Here is a 16,434-nt window from a genome sequence, read left to right as displayed (position 1 = left end):
ATATATATATAAATATTTATTTATATATATTTTTATATTTATATAAATATTTATATTTTTTTTTTTTTTTTTTTCAAAAGTTCAAAATATAATGCGGTTAATGAGCCCGAGATTATTCATGACACTGGTAAATTTGAATATTTTTTATTGAACCCATAGGGAAGGAGACGGTACCTCTCCGAAGACAATCAAATAACATGAAAAAAAAAAACATAAGACTCTTTTTTGCCTAAAAAAATGTAAACAAAATTTGTGGCACAAAATGTTTTGTCACAAAACGTTTGTGGCAATGACGTTTTCTGTTACTAAGCTTAATGAACTTCAGTCTTTTCTTCTTTTTTGTTTTGAAAAATGCAACAAAAAAAAAGACTAAATTCTATTTTTTTTTTTTTTTTTTTTTAGTTATGCTGAAAGTCTGGCTAGCACAAGAATCCTGAAGCACAGTGTGGAGTCCAGCAGGGGGAGCTGTGGAGAAAACCTGGCATGGGCTTCTTATGACCAAACGGGTAAAGACAAATAAAACCTAATTTTTATAACATCGCACACATGTTTAAGCTTTGGAGTATGGTGAAGCATTCGATTATTCCCCCCTTGGTTTAAAAAAAAAACAACAAAACAAAAACATCTCGTTAGGATCTGTATGTAGGACCTAAAGTAAATGCTCTGTTCTGACTGCCAGTTGGTGCAGCTGAACAGCTGGACTCTATTTTCCTCAGACACTATGACTCACTGCAGAAAAATGTCAGCACAGGACAAATATTGATAAAACAGCCCAGTAATTACTGACAAAAATGTATCAATATAAGCCCCACGAGACCAAGAGGAATTTGCTCCAAATGACATCCATATTAAGTTCTCCTGCATTTTAATGATGCATTATTAATCTGCTTGGCCTCTAGACTGATGATGCTTTTTTTTTTTTTTTTATTCATTGCTGATGCAGGGAAGGATGTGGCAGATCGCTGGTATGAAGAAGTCAAACAGTACAACTTCAGCCACCCTGGATTCTCCTCTGGCACTGGTGAGATTCACACTGTTCTAATGTTTTGTCTCATCTCATCTTTTCTTTTCTCTCTCAGTTTGTCAACAGCTTCTTCGCCCGCGATGCCGTTTTGTGTTTATGTGCTGTCACTTTCGCTTTCTCTCGCTGTCACGCTTGTGCAGGCGTTGGGGTGGCTGGTTGTTATTTTCGAGCTAATGTCAGTGTGTGACTTGGTGTCTCTCCAATGGGAAACAGAGGGGAAAGTCACTGTCATATTTATAGAAGACAGACGCACATGCCTCATATCTCAGTCTGCCCTAATTTCTAAACATAGTCGCCTGTATCTTCAAACACAGTGTAACTTAATAACTTAATAACCACTACAGTAATTCGCAAAGATTCATGTTACATTTCCTGTAAGAAAAAGACGGATAAGAACTGGAAGGGAGACTGATTTAGGGCTGAGCGATGCTGGAGAGAAAATTCCCCCCTTTTATAAATGTTTGGGGGAACTTGAGTGCCTGAGCGCACAGCTGCAGCAATTTTCAAACAAAAATGTTTTTCACTCTTGCTGTGTGTTCATGTGTTTTCTTTTGACTTTCTGTGTCACCTTCAGGACATTTCACTGCAATGGTGTGGAAGAGCAGCAAGAAGCTGGGTGTGGGAAAGGCCACAGCGTCAGACGGCTCTTCCTTTGTCGTGGCCAGATATTTCCCAGCAGGGAATATAACAAACCAGGGACACTTTGAGAATAATGTCCTCCCATCTAAAACTGGCTCCTGAAGACCTATCGATCCCCCTGGACTTTACCCGGTGGCGGGGGGGATGGGGAAGCTACCTCCCTTGCAGAGCTCTGGAGAATACAACGGCTAAAAACCCAAACTGCAACGTCGCCGAATTTTAAAAGATAAAACACACTCAGTCCTCTGCACCTATAAAGACCTTTATGAGGCAGAGTGTTCAAATTGCCTAACATTTTTGTAACTGTAGATTTTTGCTGTCTAAAAACCATTTTCTCTTAAATTTGTACACTAAAGAAACGTTTCATGTATTTTCCTCTCCTTTTTTGTAAGAGTGAGTTAATATGGAGAAATGTCTCCGACATGCTGACATATTTCCTTAGATTTGAAGCTGATGACTGTACATGTTAGGAATGTTCTTGTTATTGCCCCTTCTTGTTAAAGAAGACAGGGCTTGTGTTGTTTTTCATATTCTAACTTGTTTTTTTACAATAAAGCTGAAAGATTGTCATAACAAAACGCATGGTGAGTTTGTGAAAACAACATGCAGAGTCAGTTTGCTTTTGACTACAAAAATGTTGTCTCAATATTTTCTGAGTCTATTTTGGTTGTGTGTGTATGTATAAAGCTTTAAAGCAAGCATATTAACTTGCATTGAAATAGCATCAGAAAAAAAATAAATGCAGTGCTTTACAAAGGCAATAATGTCCATAAACCTTGTATTTTATTGGAGTTTTATGTAATAGACCAACAGAACTCATGACAAATAAGTGAAATAGAAGGGAAAAGATCAACTTTTATAAACGTTCTACAAACTAAAATCTGAAAAGTGTGGCATAAATTTAGATTCAGCCCCATTTACTCGGACATCGCTTAACAAAATGTAGTTAAACCGATTGCCCTGCAGGAATCACCTAACTAGTAAATCGAGTCCACCGTTGTCTGATTTAATGCCGGCATAATTCAAGCTGTTCTGCGAGGGACTCGGAGATTTGTTAGAGAACATTAACAGAGATCATAACAAAAGTCTAGAAACACAGCAGACATGTTATTCAGAAAGATGTGAAGTTTAAGAAGAGTTAGATAATAAAACATTATTTGAACATTTGAGTGACAATGGAAAAATGAAAAAAAAAAAAACGGAAAATGCAAAGCTACCAAGACAGGGTGTAAACTGTGGCGCTGCAGAGATGCACTGCTCAGAACCTTTTGTCATACACTCTAGAAACCTTTTGTGGAAGAGCGGCAAGTTGGCAGTTGAAATAAATTCACAAGTAGTACAGTTTAAAGTTTCCTACAAGCCATTTAGGGGACACAAGAAATAAAGACCAACACTGCATTCACCAAGCTCAACTGTAAAACATGGTGGTGGAAACGTCATGCTGTGGGGTTGTTTTCCATCTAAGGTAAATACAGGACAGTTTTGGAAGAAAACCTGTGAAAGGAGTTAAAACACGTGAGACGGGTGAAATGTTGCTTTCCGTTTGCAGTCGGAACTGGATAATTCTGATCTCCAAGTCAGAAAGTGTAAGAAACTCACAGCTGCCCCCTGTGGCTGGATTTCAATATGGCCACTTCTCACACCAGCACTGAGGCGGAAATATTTATACAAGACACACCTGTAAGAGTAGGTCTAAAATTAATCTTACATGTAGCGCCTTCAACTCTAAACTGAACAAATTAAAAGTGTTGCTTGCCTATGAAAAGTAAAACTTAAAATGATATTCATGGTACTGTGACCTTGGGCACTGCTATGTTGAAATCCTGACTTCTTAACTGTAACGCTGTTTCCTTGGGCACAATGTCAAACCCAGCTCCAAGTTCAGATTTCAGATTGAAGTATGTCCAAATCAATATCTATAGCAAGAATCAGTACCAAAACATGAATAAACTGGTTAATCTGGTAGAGGCATACCCCCTTTCGGCTAGAATCGTAATGAATGCAGAGCATTAACTCAGGCCTGAATCTATATACACACCACACTTTTCAGGTATAGGCTTGGAAAGAAATTTAAAACCAAATATACTTTCCATTCCATTTTATAGTCGCACAATACTTAGTCCACCACACAGAAACCCCATAAAATAGATTGTTTTGCGGTTTAAACGTGACAAAATACTGACTGCAAGGCACCAGTTTTTCCCGATTTTTCTAAATGTGGGTCTGTTTTTAGTCCCTTCATAGTAATCATCCTCCGTGTTTTGTCAGAGTCCACACTGGAGCTTGTCTTAGACTTTATTTAGCAGACTGGGGGATGCAACATACAGCAGCAGCGATACAGAAGAGTACGCAGTAGTTAGGCTTTATAGGCAGGAACAAGGGAGCTGGGAATCAAATTGTCCTCAGTGCCCACTCACATGGTCAGCTCCTATGAGGAAAAATAAAGAACAAAAATTGAAACAAGGCAGAAGAAACACGAAAATCAAGAAAGAAATGTATGTCATTGAACTGAGCATTAGCCATTTAGCCATTGCTGCCATCTAGTGGACATATAACTTCACAACAAAGCCGGATCTCCGATACAACTCTGGGATGAAACTAATTTGTGCTCTGTTTGCTCATATCAGCCTTCTCCCTTTCCCCCTCCGCTCTCTGGCTATGACACATTGTTTTGTTTGCCATCTGCCCGCCCCCTCCCAGCCGGCTCCTCCTTCCTCCATCCCTCCTTTGTCCTTACCATGATGGCATTCACAATGTCGTTCTTGTTGTGTTTGAGTGCGCGGATGGCCTTGGCTCGTGACACGTTGGCCTGAGCCATCACCAGTTCGATGTCTCTCTGCTCCAGACCTCCATCATCCACCTGATGCGCAGAAAGCAACAAAGCAAGCAATGTTGCATTCAAGATTCAGTGACACATCCCTGCGAGTTTGACGAGACCGATTGTACTTACCTCTTCCTCCTCCTCTTCGCTCTCCTCCTTGATGGTTAGACTCGGTGGGACAGGTGGGGCTAATGGAGACGGGGAAACAGGCACCTTGAATTTCTCTGCTGCTGCTTTATGAGCCTGCTGTGATAAGTCCTCAATCTGCAGAAGAGAAGAATTGAAGAGAACAGTTAGGAGATGGAAATATAAAGATGACTTTATGATCGAGACACAAAAGATTTACCTTCGCTTCTCCAAATACAATATAAATGTCAGACATCGGACTTTTGAAAACATCTGGTCTGGTGATGACAAACAAGATACTCTTGGACTTCCTGATAGTTATTCTGGTCACACCATGGACTGGCTTCAGACCCAGTTTAGACATTGCCTGCAAGACAGAGTTTCAGGGTTAGGAACTCAAATAACTACTTGTTTCATTTAAACTTACATCTTAAACTCGAATAAAAATAAAAAAACCAAAACGGTTAGCTGCATCACACACTGCATGTCTTCAAAGTGCATACATCCTTGTACAATTGGCACAAGGATTTTTTAGTCATGATCTAAAAACCATGACTTTGATGACCAATTTTTCACTTGACCAGCAACCTGTGCAATTTGATTTAAAAACAAACAAATGTATTAGGAAGAAACATAAAACTTTCATTAAAGAGCTGGATCAATGTGGACACACCTAAAAATCAATAGTATAGAATTGACCCTGATGATGAATGACAATCAGCACAAAAAAAGCAACATTCTAAAATGAATGTTAAACGTCGTGAAACTTGGTGGTATCATATTCTGGGGTTGCCTTTCTTTAAATTGAACAAAGTTTTTGTCAACATGAATGCAATAATAAACAGATCCAAAAACCAGACAGTAAACTTTGTAAGCTCTTAACCATTGATCTGATCCTAGTGCGCAATATTGTTAAAATGATGTGACAACTGAGGCAAAAGCATTTCTTATCACTGTTAAAACATTTGATCACAGTTTTACACACATCTACACAAGCATCACTCTGACCTTGCGTGCTTTCTTCTCACTGCGGCTCTGTTTTGGTCTGTTCAATCCATCATCCGCAGCAGAAACACACTGAAAGAAAAAAAAATCTATGTTTACTTTTAAAAATCTTACAAAGCGTTTGAGTTTTGATAATTAGTTTCATTACAAAATGTTGGATTTGTTAATACAGCAAGAAAAACTATTGTTTTTATTTTGAGCCAATAGGAACTGATTGGCCATTTCCTTGTAGTAAGAGCTACAAGGAAAAGGTAGCTCTTTGCAAACTGCAATGTTTGATTACAAAAATAGTCTATTTTGCGCTTTCATAGCTAAATCAAACTTCAACACCTTCAAATTTATCAGACAAGAGCAGGTATATGTAAGTCCATATTGTGACCTATGTTAAGGTAATTTGATCATATGTTAGAGTTTTTCAAACTTTGATTTTAACTGTAGATTTTTTTTAAATGTTTATTATCTTTCATCTCCACACATAGGGAGCACACAAGCTCATATCTAAACTGTTGCTTTCCATTGGATTTTTAGACAGTTGCTAATTTATATATGCAGTCCCAAGATAGGCAAATCAAATATTCTTACAGAGCTTCTACACAATCTGGATGGCCTAGAAAAGTCTGAAAAAGTATGGAGTTCGGATCAAATATTTTCTGGTAATGAAAAATGCTGTACTGACAAACTATACTAAATTTTTTTCTTTCCACTACCATCTCCTCCCTTAGTTGTTGTGCCCCAATAACTATTTCTTGTTATTGTCCATAACCCCACCTGCTTCAAAACTAAATATTTTGTCTTAGAATTGGACGAGAGCATCAAGGATTATGCTAATTTTGGTATCCATAAATAGAAACCCAATGCTTGGGATATAAATATGAAGCAAATAAATACAGAATACCATAAGACAACATTGCCTTACAACAAGAAAGACACACCAAGAATTTATCAAATATTATCAGCATGGGTTTAAACTATTCTAGAATAGCGTTATTTATTCTTTAGAAAACCATTTTTATAACGTAATAACAAATAAGGAAGTTATTTTCGCTTACAAAGCCTTCAGATGGACTTACAGGTGGTTCTGATGGTCTCAGAGGCTCCAGCTCTTCCAGATCAGGCATCGAACCTTCACTCTCAGATTCATTACAGGAGGCCACAGTGGAACCTAAAGGCAACATGTCCCAGAAAAATATTCTGTAACAGTGGTGCAAACTAGATATATTATGCCAGTTAAACCTGTTCTTTGCTTTATCGGTGTTATGTAATTATTAACATTCAACTAAATTAGCAACAACAAAACCAAAGGCAGACAGAAAGTCTGGGTGTGCAGCAGAAAACTAAGGGAATTCTGGGTATCTCTTTATCTCACGTGAGAAACAAGAAAAAAAATAAGAAAGAAACTCACTGTTATTTTTAACAGATAGATCAATCTCTTCACAAATATTGAGGTTATGAGTGACTGAACAGCCTGACTGTCTCCCGGTTGGTTGGCGACTAGAGAAGGGTTGGATTTCTCGCTGATCTGCTGCGTCAGACTCATTTTTCACCGATCCATCTCTGTCTTCCTCAGCTTCCCTAGGCTTAGGCGTGTGACCCCGCTGGAGCCGTCCGCCATCATCCTTTTTGTCCGATTCTTCGTCGGTCGCACTAGCACCTTACAGGGAACAAATTTATTAACATGCACATTCTACAATCATTTGAACATTTTCTAATTCATACACATCAGACCAGAGGACGATTTTGTTTCCCTCTTTTCTGAAAAAAAGACTGCCTAGATGTACAGGGCCAAGGAAATTAAAGTTTCAAGTGTCTTCACTCACCTCTGGAAATGTCTTGGGTGAACCAAGTACAACCTTCCTTTATCTGTTTCTGAGACTGAGTGTTGGAAGTAGACTCTGAGTTTTGATGAGATGACGATTCTGGAGCATATTCTGAATCTAGATTCCCAGTTTCTTGGGTAGCTTGGGACAAGACTACTGGCGTGACAGTGGGCAATTGGGATGAAGAGACACTTTTAGACGATGGTGTTGAAAAGACTTCAGTGACCTCTAGGGGGCTGCTGTTGGAGGGAATTTCAGAACCAGCAGACTTAGGAGTTATAGACTGTAAAGATTGCTGTTGCGTGGAAAGGACAGGTTGGGATTCCTGGACAGGTGTGGAAAGACCATCCATTAACTCTGTTGAGGCACAAGGTAGGGAGGAAGAGGGGCATTTCACAGCCTGAGCGTATGAGATATTCTTCTGAGGTTTGCTGGGACCTGTGTCTATGTTGTTATCATTAAGGTCCACAGTAATTTGTGTCTGACTATCAGCTAATGGTCTGTTATCAAGCACTTCTTGTTTCTGCTGTAAGTCTTGGTTCATTGCCATAATTGGACTGAGGTTGTCTCTTGTACCTCTGTTTAAATTGCATTGCTCTTGTCTTAAAACTTTTTCATCAGGACTGCCATGATTATGCCTCTCCATCTGTGCAACAGGTTCAGCTTTGTCTGGTCCAGATGTCCTCTGCTGAAAGTGAGAGGATGAACAGTTGTTAGCGTTGTAGTCTGTCTTAGTTTTAGTAATGTGTGTAACCCAGTCTGAGTATCCATCTCCTGAAATGTTTGGTAGAGCAGGAGCTTTCTTTGGTTCTTGAACAGACTCAGGGCTAACGTCATTAAGACCACCCGTCTGAGATGCCCTATTTCTATTCTGTTTCCTTCTCTTCCCTTTTGTAGAGGCAGCTTGGGTATCTGTGCAAGGTCCAACCTTTTGTGTGAGCCTCTCAAAGGGATCAGAGTCATTCAGTGCAGAAGAGGACCTATTTTGACTTTCATCCACCTTATTTTTTTCATCGCTCCTTTGTTTTTGTTTGACCTCCACCCCTTCATCCCCTGAGTTACAAACACCACTGTGCTTTCCTAAAAAGGCATCTTTAGTCTTTGGTTCATTCGTACTTCTGGTAATTTCAGCACTGATGTCACATTTCTTTTGGTTGTGTCGCTGATGTTGTGACATCTCCGTGCCATCTGTACAGGTGCTTCTCAGTCTGCCAATATTAGATGTGCATTTTGCGGGGAGAGACCCAAACGATCCCTCTGGCAAAGAAAATGCATTACTCCTTAGAGAGATTGACTGATACTGTGTAGTAGAATCGCATCTCGGCTCAGTTTTACATGGTGAATCTTGGTTTTTGGGTTTTGCAGCTCCTTGAGGCCGAGTGTCAGATGAGACAATACAAACGCTATCTTTGATTAATAGTGTTTGTTTTGCGTCTGGTGCTTGGTTTATGTGATCCTCTGTTGGTTTTTGTTCTTTAGGAGTTCTGTCAGAAGTCTGAAGAGGCACCTCGTCAAGTGGAATATTAGACACAGAGTCTTTGATAACGACACTGCCGCTCTGGTGTCTCATTTCATCTGACAGAGCATTCAGACTCCCATACATGCCTTCATTCAAGCACTCAAAGTCAGTCGGACTCTTCCAGTTGTCTTGCATTTGTGTTTCCTTATCGTTATCATTGTCAGGATTCAAATTACTAATGTCCCCTGGAAACCTGGCACTTCCGTCCTCTCCTCCCCCTGCTTCTGAAATCTCTTCAATAGATTTCCAGTGGGCGAGGTTGGACTCAGAGATCCCCTCTTCTACCAATTCTTTATCCAACATTTGGTCATTCTTTCCACTCTGACTGTTGTTATCTTCCTCATCCAGAATAGAACTGAGAACATTGTCATAGTTTTCGCACAGTTCGCTGCTCATATTGGAAACCAAAGCTGTCTCTGTCCTTTGGCCTTCTGTATCGCACATCAGAAGACTCTCTGCCTCTAATTCATACCTCTTACCCAGGGATAAAGACAATGATTCACCTGCTCCCCAGACACCAAACTCAGACCCTGACCCAAATCCCAGGACAAAACCCAAACCTACCCTGGCATCACACCATGCCCCAGATTCAGGGACCGCATCTCTGCCTGTATCCGTTTCTGAATTTTCTCTTTTGGGAGATATCGCAAGGGGGGAGTGCAAGGATCCGACAGCTCCTAGTACCCCGTCATCTGTGCCCAAAGTGTTCTCGCTTAGGTTCTCCAGGGAAGAGTCTCTCGGGCAGTGTTCAGGTGTCAGGGTGAAGTTGTCACCAAGTTCTGAAATGATTTCTGCGGAAGTAGAAACAGGGATATTACTGGGATTGGAATTTGACTCTTTAGGAGGGGACAGAACAACAACACCCTTATTCAAGTCATTGGTAGGAGTAATAATATTCAGTAGTGGAGAGGAGTCACTTGATTTAGACTCTACACTTTCAGAATCAGCTGGGGCAAACTCAGTACTTTGGCCAAGCTTGGTATCAGAGTCGCTGTTAGGACTTGACCTACACACAGATCTCCCTTCTACCGGCACATCGTATTTACCACAGAAAGACTTTGACAGAGCGACTCTGGTTGCTCCAACAGTTCTTTGACTTTCAGAATGGCCATGGCGAGGCTTTATAAGCAATTTGAAAGAGTCCCTTTCAGGTTCTTTTGTGTGCTCAGTTTGATCACAAGGTAGTTTCAAGGCAACAACTTTCACCTTAGGATTTTCCTCAGGTAAATCTTTTGTATTCTCCTCCACAGACGTGGTAGAATGAGTTGCATTGATGTAATCAGTCTCAGAAGCAGGTGGTGCAGGACCTGCAGCAAGGGTAGTGAATAGATTAGAACAGGGATTCTCTTGAGGCTCCACAAAAGGCTTTAAAATAGCACCAATACTTATCTGGCTTTCCCCTTCATTCTCAATAAGTTGCTCTGAAGTTTGAACTGGTTGCTGGTTATGTGCAGGTGTATCTGAGGTTTTTGTTTCATCTGTTTTAATGGTAGATTTGACATCTGGATCAGATTGGTGTTCAGAGCACATAGGCACTTCCAGGGGTGTTGGTTCTAAGTCGTTACCTTTTGGGTAGGCTACAGAGCTTGTCGACAGATGGGTAGATTGAGAATGGTCCACTTGTGTGTCCGTGTATAGTTGTGTGTTCAAAGAGCCCTGTTCAGCCTCTGGTTGGATTTCAGCTGGATTTGAACCATCTGCAGGTAGAGGTTCTAGGGATTGTGCATGCCTCTCAGTGCTGTATAAACGTTCATCTTCCTCCCCATTATAAGAGGCCGAATCTAAAGAGTCATCTGTATCATCTTGGAAGCAGAAAGACTCATCTAACCCTTCATTGATTGATGTTTCTGAAAGTGAATGAAGGAAAGAAGCTGAGCTGTCCTCAGCCTCGTCTTCCATAACTTTGCTATCGCACACATCATCGTCGTCATCATCATCATCTTCATCATCCTCTTCTTCCTCTTCTTCCACAACCTTTACCTCTACTTTAGCTTCCTCGTGTTGCATGTTTGCACCCTCAACTTTGTCTTCCCCTTCATCACTATCAGGTGTGGAGTCAGTGATCTGATCATTATAATTGTAATCATCGTGATCCTCGTCATCATCTTCATCATCATCCTCTACATCTGCCTCCTCCTCTCCTGCTGCATATGCATCAACATCCTTTCTTTCATTTCTGTCATTGACATCGATGTCATTTTCTTCTTCCGTGGGGAAGAGGGTGATTTCCATTGAGTCAGCCTTGAAGATTAGGCTAGTGTGAAGGGGAAATGAGATGAGGGAGGCAGGTATCATCCTTTCCTCGTCTGGTACGTCATCAGAACATGCAGCTTGCGAGAGTATGAAGGAGCTATCAAAGGCTCCAGGGCAGAAGGCGCCCATGGGGAGCAGCAGTGAATCTGGGCTGAAGCTGGAGGATGCCACAGTCATGTTCTCTGTATCAGGGGTCAAGGTGGTGGGGGAGATATCTGGATTGGCCTCCATCTGCCGATAATGTTCTTCTGATAAACATCCCTCCAGATTTAGTCTGAGGCCTGTCTGCATGTGCCTAGAGTACTCTGTTCTGTCAACAGTGTGCTCCTCTAATGGGTAAAATGAACTTTCTGATTCCCCTTCATCATCCTGGGAGTCACTGCTGCTACTGCTTCTTATAGGGAGTGCACTCTCGGTCACCCAGCACGGACGACAAGTTTCCCTGGAAATCTTCACCTCTTCCCCTTTTAGAGTCTCATCTTCCTCAGGAATCACTGTGTCTGCTATACCTATCCGTGAATTCACAACAAAATCGCTCGGATGGTACAAGCTGAAGTCGCTGGCCCTATCGTCCTCTCGTTCTTGGGCTGATCGACCCTTCTCCTCTGCGACCTCATCTCCGATTTCTGACAATGAACTCACAAAGCAAGCAGGCGCCTCTTGCGTTTCTTCCACAAGGAGCAAGTTAGGAGAAGTGGATGGGGAGGTGGAGGACGTATAAGATGATGCCCAGCTGCCTCCCTCTGCTGTAATGTAAGAGCCAGATGGAGAAGTGAGAGGGGAACAGAGGTCCTCACTGTCAGATGGAGAACCAGGAGAAAGAGGGGATGCTGGGGAGCCAGGGTAGGAATGATGCTTAAGGTGCGAACAGCGGGTGACCATTTTGATTGGAGTGGACGGAGCGGTGTAGTAAAGTTCTGGGTCAAGAGATGAGGGAATGCCAACTCGTAGGGGGTCAACAGGACAGGCTGGTTCAGTGAAGGACAGAGCAACTGGACAAGACACATCTGAAAAAGGGAGTGAAGGCACTTCATCTACGGAGAGGGTCTCTTTGTCTTCCTTACTGTCTGTTACTTCGTCATCAGTTGTGATTGGTTTTGGAGAGGAGGGAAAAGTGTTTGTAACTGAGGCCTGTACATGTTGTGTTTCCTGATTCTCTGGATTTTGGGGAATTTGTGACTGGATTTCCTCATTGTTGGTTTCCTGTTTTATTTCTTTAGTCTGCAGTTGAGGACATGGAAAACTTGGGAGATATGGCAAAGGGATGGCCTGAGCTTTGAGCTCAGTGGTGATTTTTCCTTTCATGACTTCTGTTGTTTTGAGTAGTGTTTCTTCACCCATCACCACTCTGGTGTCGATAGTCTGTGACCCTGGATAGTCACTTTCCACCTCAGATCCAGTCAGGACCTGTTCATAAGAAATTAAATATAAAAACCACAGGGTCACAAATGTATCTCACAGTATCCGTGCTGTAAAATTAGAAACACTCACACAGCTTGTACCTTTATTCTTTCCATCTTAACAGAGATGTGGCGGCCACATGGACCATGACCTCCCAGTTTTCCTGACAGTCTGGCTGGGTTGATGCGATTGTCGGACCCTTCAGGCTGTGGTCTCGGAGTACCAGAGGAACTAGGCTTCACATGAAACACTCGTGGACCAAATGGAGAGGTCGACCCTGGGAGAAGCTTCTGTGGAGTGCTAGGAGAAGGGCTCGATCCACTGTCGTTAGGTGAGGAACCACTGTCACTTGGAGGGGAGTCTGTGGATGGATGTCTTACCATGCCTGAAAAAAAAAATTAAAAAAAAAAGAATTTGAGAACACACATTGTCATTAATTGAGAAAGTAAAGTTTTTCCCATTTTAGGAAGTTTTGAGAAAACCATGGACTTAGCCTGAAAATTTGAAGAAACACAACTTACAGGACCTGGTGTTGATGATAGATGGATGTTAGTATTGTTTAAGTGTTCTACTCCGACAAAACTTGTCCTTCCAGGTCAATGATGATCTCTGTATGTCTTAAAGTGTCGTCAGGATTCAAAAACTAGTGAGATGAAATGCCAGGGTGGGTGAAACAAACTGGGTCAGAGACGACTGAGTGAGCAGATTTTCTGAATGTTCATGAACAGAATAAATTTTGAAATTGAAAAATTAAAACAAAGAACCGTATCGGTTTTTGCTACTGCGTATCTTGAAAGATCTTTTGCTGAGAAAGTGTTAGACTGAAACAACACACAACAATGATGAACATAACAGTGTTCATTTTCTATCCTAAGTGCCCTATTGCAACTGTGACTTCAATCCTCATCCTGATTGGCTGTTATGACATACAAGTGGTTCTGCTCAGTCATAGACACACACACACACACACACAGGATTTTCTCTGTCAGGAGCTCATATGTCAAATCAAATCAACCTCTGTTCTTCAAAAAACATCACCTATTGTTTTCTTGTTCTCTTATTTCAGGGATTCCATGCTGCCATCCTTCCCTTCCTGGGATTGTGACAGATGCACACATCAGCATTTAGCAGGTCTTCCTGATTGTTGCCACGTTTCTATGTGAAATGTGTGTTTGTATTTGTGCTGAGTCATCCCCCACAGACAGAACTGGTGAAAAAGGTGCACATTACAGCAGGCAAACGAAAAGGCAAACCCAGCGCAACATTTTAATGTGCTCTGCAGCCTGGTAATTATCAAATTAAAAGAGGTTTATACCAATTTACTTAGCTAAATCCAGGTGGTAACTTTTGTTTTTTTTTTTTTTTCACTTATTTGTCAAATACAAATTTCAAAAGTGGATAAGTGAGAACTCAGGTTTTATTTGTCAAAGCTTAAGGAGGCAGGAGACACACAGCAACAACACAGTGTGTGTAACTATAATAAGTTGTGCACAAAATGGATAAGCAATGTCAAACTCATGAGGAACAAACATCAACATTGCAGAAAGCATGCAGCAATGGCTTTATTTTGCTTCATAAAACACTACAACTGTGTGTTTTTTTTTATGTATCATTTTCTCAGGTCTAAAGGAATGCAGTAAACCGTGTTCCAGATTTGCCATATGAAAAGCAGGCCGCAGCACAGTGAAGCTGCGTCACATAGGCTGCAGCGCCGCCCCCCAAGGGGAGCCTCTATTTCAGCTGCTGCTAAGGTTGTGAGATGAAATGTAGACACTCCACAAACATCTGAGGCTCCTTTATCTTTTGGATCAACAACATGTTGAGAAAAAAATTTAATCTGTAACCAGGAGAAGAATTTATATAATATGAAGCAATGAAGGCTAAAATGTGCCCACTAAGCAGGGCAGGAAGCTTTTTTTTTTATTGTCCCACTGAGCCGTTGTATGCAGCACATCATTTGCTTCAAGTTCAAAATGTTAAATAGTCAAAGAACTTGTCAGTGTGAGGTGGCGTTTGCGTGTTGCAGAGTGCGCCGTCGTGCTGCTGTGTCATGTTCCCGTTACGGCTGGGGGAAGGGAGGAAATGCTGGGCACTGCTTCACTCTTACAGCCCTGTGAAGCAATGGATGGGTGAATGTAAAGAGATGGGAGGAGGGATGAGGGTGAGTAAGGGAGCTTTAGAGTTGGGGCTCTAATATGGATGAAATAAGGCAATCACACAAAGGCTTTGAAAGACTTTAGCTAGAATTTAGTGGGATATACATTTGATTTTTTTTTTTTTTTTTAATAAAAGGAGTGAGGTAAGTTGGGAGGATGTCAACACCCTGGAGTTGGAAAGATGGACAACATGCAGTTTAGTCAAACGTCCATCTAAATAAGAGCTTTCCTAAGCTGTCAGAGATAATCCAGTCCTTAAATAAGTCTTCTCCATCCCTCCTACAATCTCTTTCTTCTCATCTCCCACACTTTCTGTTCTGCACACTCAACGTTTAAATTAATTTGTTTTTATGCCACTTCCTCACAGTCTCATGCCAGTCTCTGCCTTTGTTTTTTTTTTTTTTTTACCTCCAAGCTTAATGACCTCATCCGTATCCTCTCCCCCTCTCCCAGAGCTCCTACCTGGTCCTGGAAGTCCCGTCTCCTCGCTTCCCAGGTCCCGATGCTTGTCGTCGGGGACAGATCTGTGCGTGCTCTCCCCCGGCATGCTTCTCGACGGCTCTGACGCAACAATGTACCATGTAGCTGGAGCAGGCAAGGTGAACTGGGAGAGTGAAGAAGGAGAGGAAGGAGAATAGAGAAAAGGGAGGGGAGGAATCCGAGTGCAGTCCTGTGCTCAAATCTTCCCTGCAGCACGTGTGTGAGACGGAGCGAGGCAGACAGCTCGAGCGAAAGACTGAGAGTCAAAGATAAAGGGTGGGTGTGTGTGTGTGTGTGTGTGCTGCTAGGTCCTTTCTGTGGTGCAGCACAGTGATGCTGCTGTGGTGGGTGTGTGCTTTAAAGCCTCCTCACGCCACTTATCTGAATCTGCGTGTATGTGTGTTGAATCTGAGAGGTAGCTGCAGTATTCTCTCCTGATGCCCAGTTCCTGCTCCTTCCACTCCCCCAACCCTCCCCTCACCCTACTGCTCCATCCTTCCTGTGTCTCCCTCCTCCCTGCTCCCCCCCCACCCATCCCTTTTTTTTTTTTTTTTTGCTTCAAGCCAAGCCATGACTGGATCTTAGAAGATGATGTCAGCAGATTTGTGCTAATTCCTCAGTGCTGCCCCCAAGCTTGATGGAAGGGACCAGTACTGCAAAAACAAGAGATACACAGGCTATCAGGGTGGGGGATTTCAGGGAAAGCACAACTGAAGAGGAGAAATGGAAACCAAAACCTCAAACTGTCCACGAGATTCATGTGAAACCCTGAAGTATTCCCCTCATTAAATCCTTCGCCTTTTGCTCTAATTATGTCCAAAAGGAGACAACAAGGAGGACATGTCCTCAGAGCGCTGTTACAGCACAGTGCCCTTCATCTTTAGCTCTTGTCTGAATACTTTTATTTACAGTGTATAACAAAAGCCGCTCCAAGAAACCAACAACATAGCAAAAAATCTACATCCAGTAATTGGGCTACATTTGCTCTACTATTTCTTGTGCTAATTAAATAGAGAACAACCTTTCATGATGGACCAAGCAGGGGAGCCTCCACATAGTTCCTTAAAGGCAGGGGTCCCCAAACTTTTTCCTGCGAGGGCCACATAAGTGTTCCCTTTTGTGGCTGGGGGCCGGTCTGTCGAGGGGGGGGGGGGGGGTGGGTTGAAAAGCGGCGGGGCTGGGGGGGGGGCGGG

The 16,434-nt window shown here is 42.1% G+C and overlaps 2 protein-coding genes across 2 annotated transcripts in view; one reads left to right on the top strand and one right to left on the bottom strand.

The window, feature by feature from the left end:
• The window catches only part of glipr2l (GLI pathogenesis-related 2, like), a 9,514-nt gene extending 7,273 nt beyond the window's left edge, over positions 1 to 2,241 (top strand). Inside the window, exons 5-7 of the mRNA XM_015030237.1 lie at positions 403 to 506; positions 944 to 1,021; positions 1,599 to 2,241. Coding sequence (XP_014885723.1) covers positions 403 to 506; positions 944 to 1,021; positions 1,599 to 1,765 — 349 coding nt within the window. The 3' untranslated portion in view covers positions 1,766 to 2,241. The remainder of the gene's footprint in view (positions 1 to 402; positions 507 to 943; positions 1,022 to 1,598) is intronic.
• Positions 2,242 to 3,940: 1,699 nt separating this feature from the next.
• Positions 3,941 to 15,707, bottom strand: nacad (NAC alpha domain containing). Its single transcript, XM_015030227.1, has 10 exons — positions 15,224 to 15,707; positions 12,707 to 12,990; positions 7,433 to 12,611; positions 7,018 to 7,266; positions 6,686 to 6,777; positions 5,619 to 5,687; positions 4,831 to 4,977; positions 4,614 to 4,748; positions 4,401 to 4,523; positions 3,941 to 4,091 (listed from the first exon to the last, which is right to left on the bottom strand). The coding sequence occupies exons 1-10, from the start codon at positions 15,306 to 15,308 to the stop codon at positions 4,077 to 4,079; spliced, it is 6,378 nt and encodes a 2,125-aa protein (XP_014885713.1). The 5' UTR covers positions 15,309 to 15,707; the 3' UTR covers positions 3,941 to 4,076.
• Between the last annotated feature and the right edge of the window lie 727 nt (positions 15,708 to 16,434).

The sequence above is a fragment of the Poecilia latipinna genome, unplaced genomic scaffold (genome assembly GCF_001443285.1).
Source record: "Poecilia latipinna isolate Pla-1442-1.1 unplaced genomic scaffold, P_latipinna-1.0 Scaffold11, whole genome shotgun sequence".
Classification (NCBI taxonomy): domain Eukaryota; kingdom Metazoa; phylum Chordata; class Actinopteri; order Cyprinodontiformes; family Poeciliidae; genus Poecilia; species Poecilia latipinna.
This window is presented reverse-complemented; position numbering and strand designations above follow the sequence as displayed.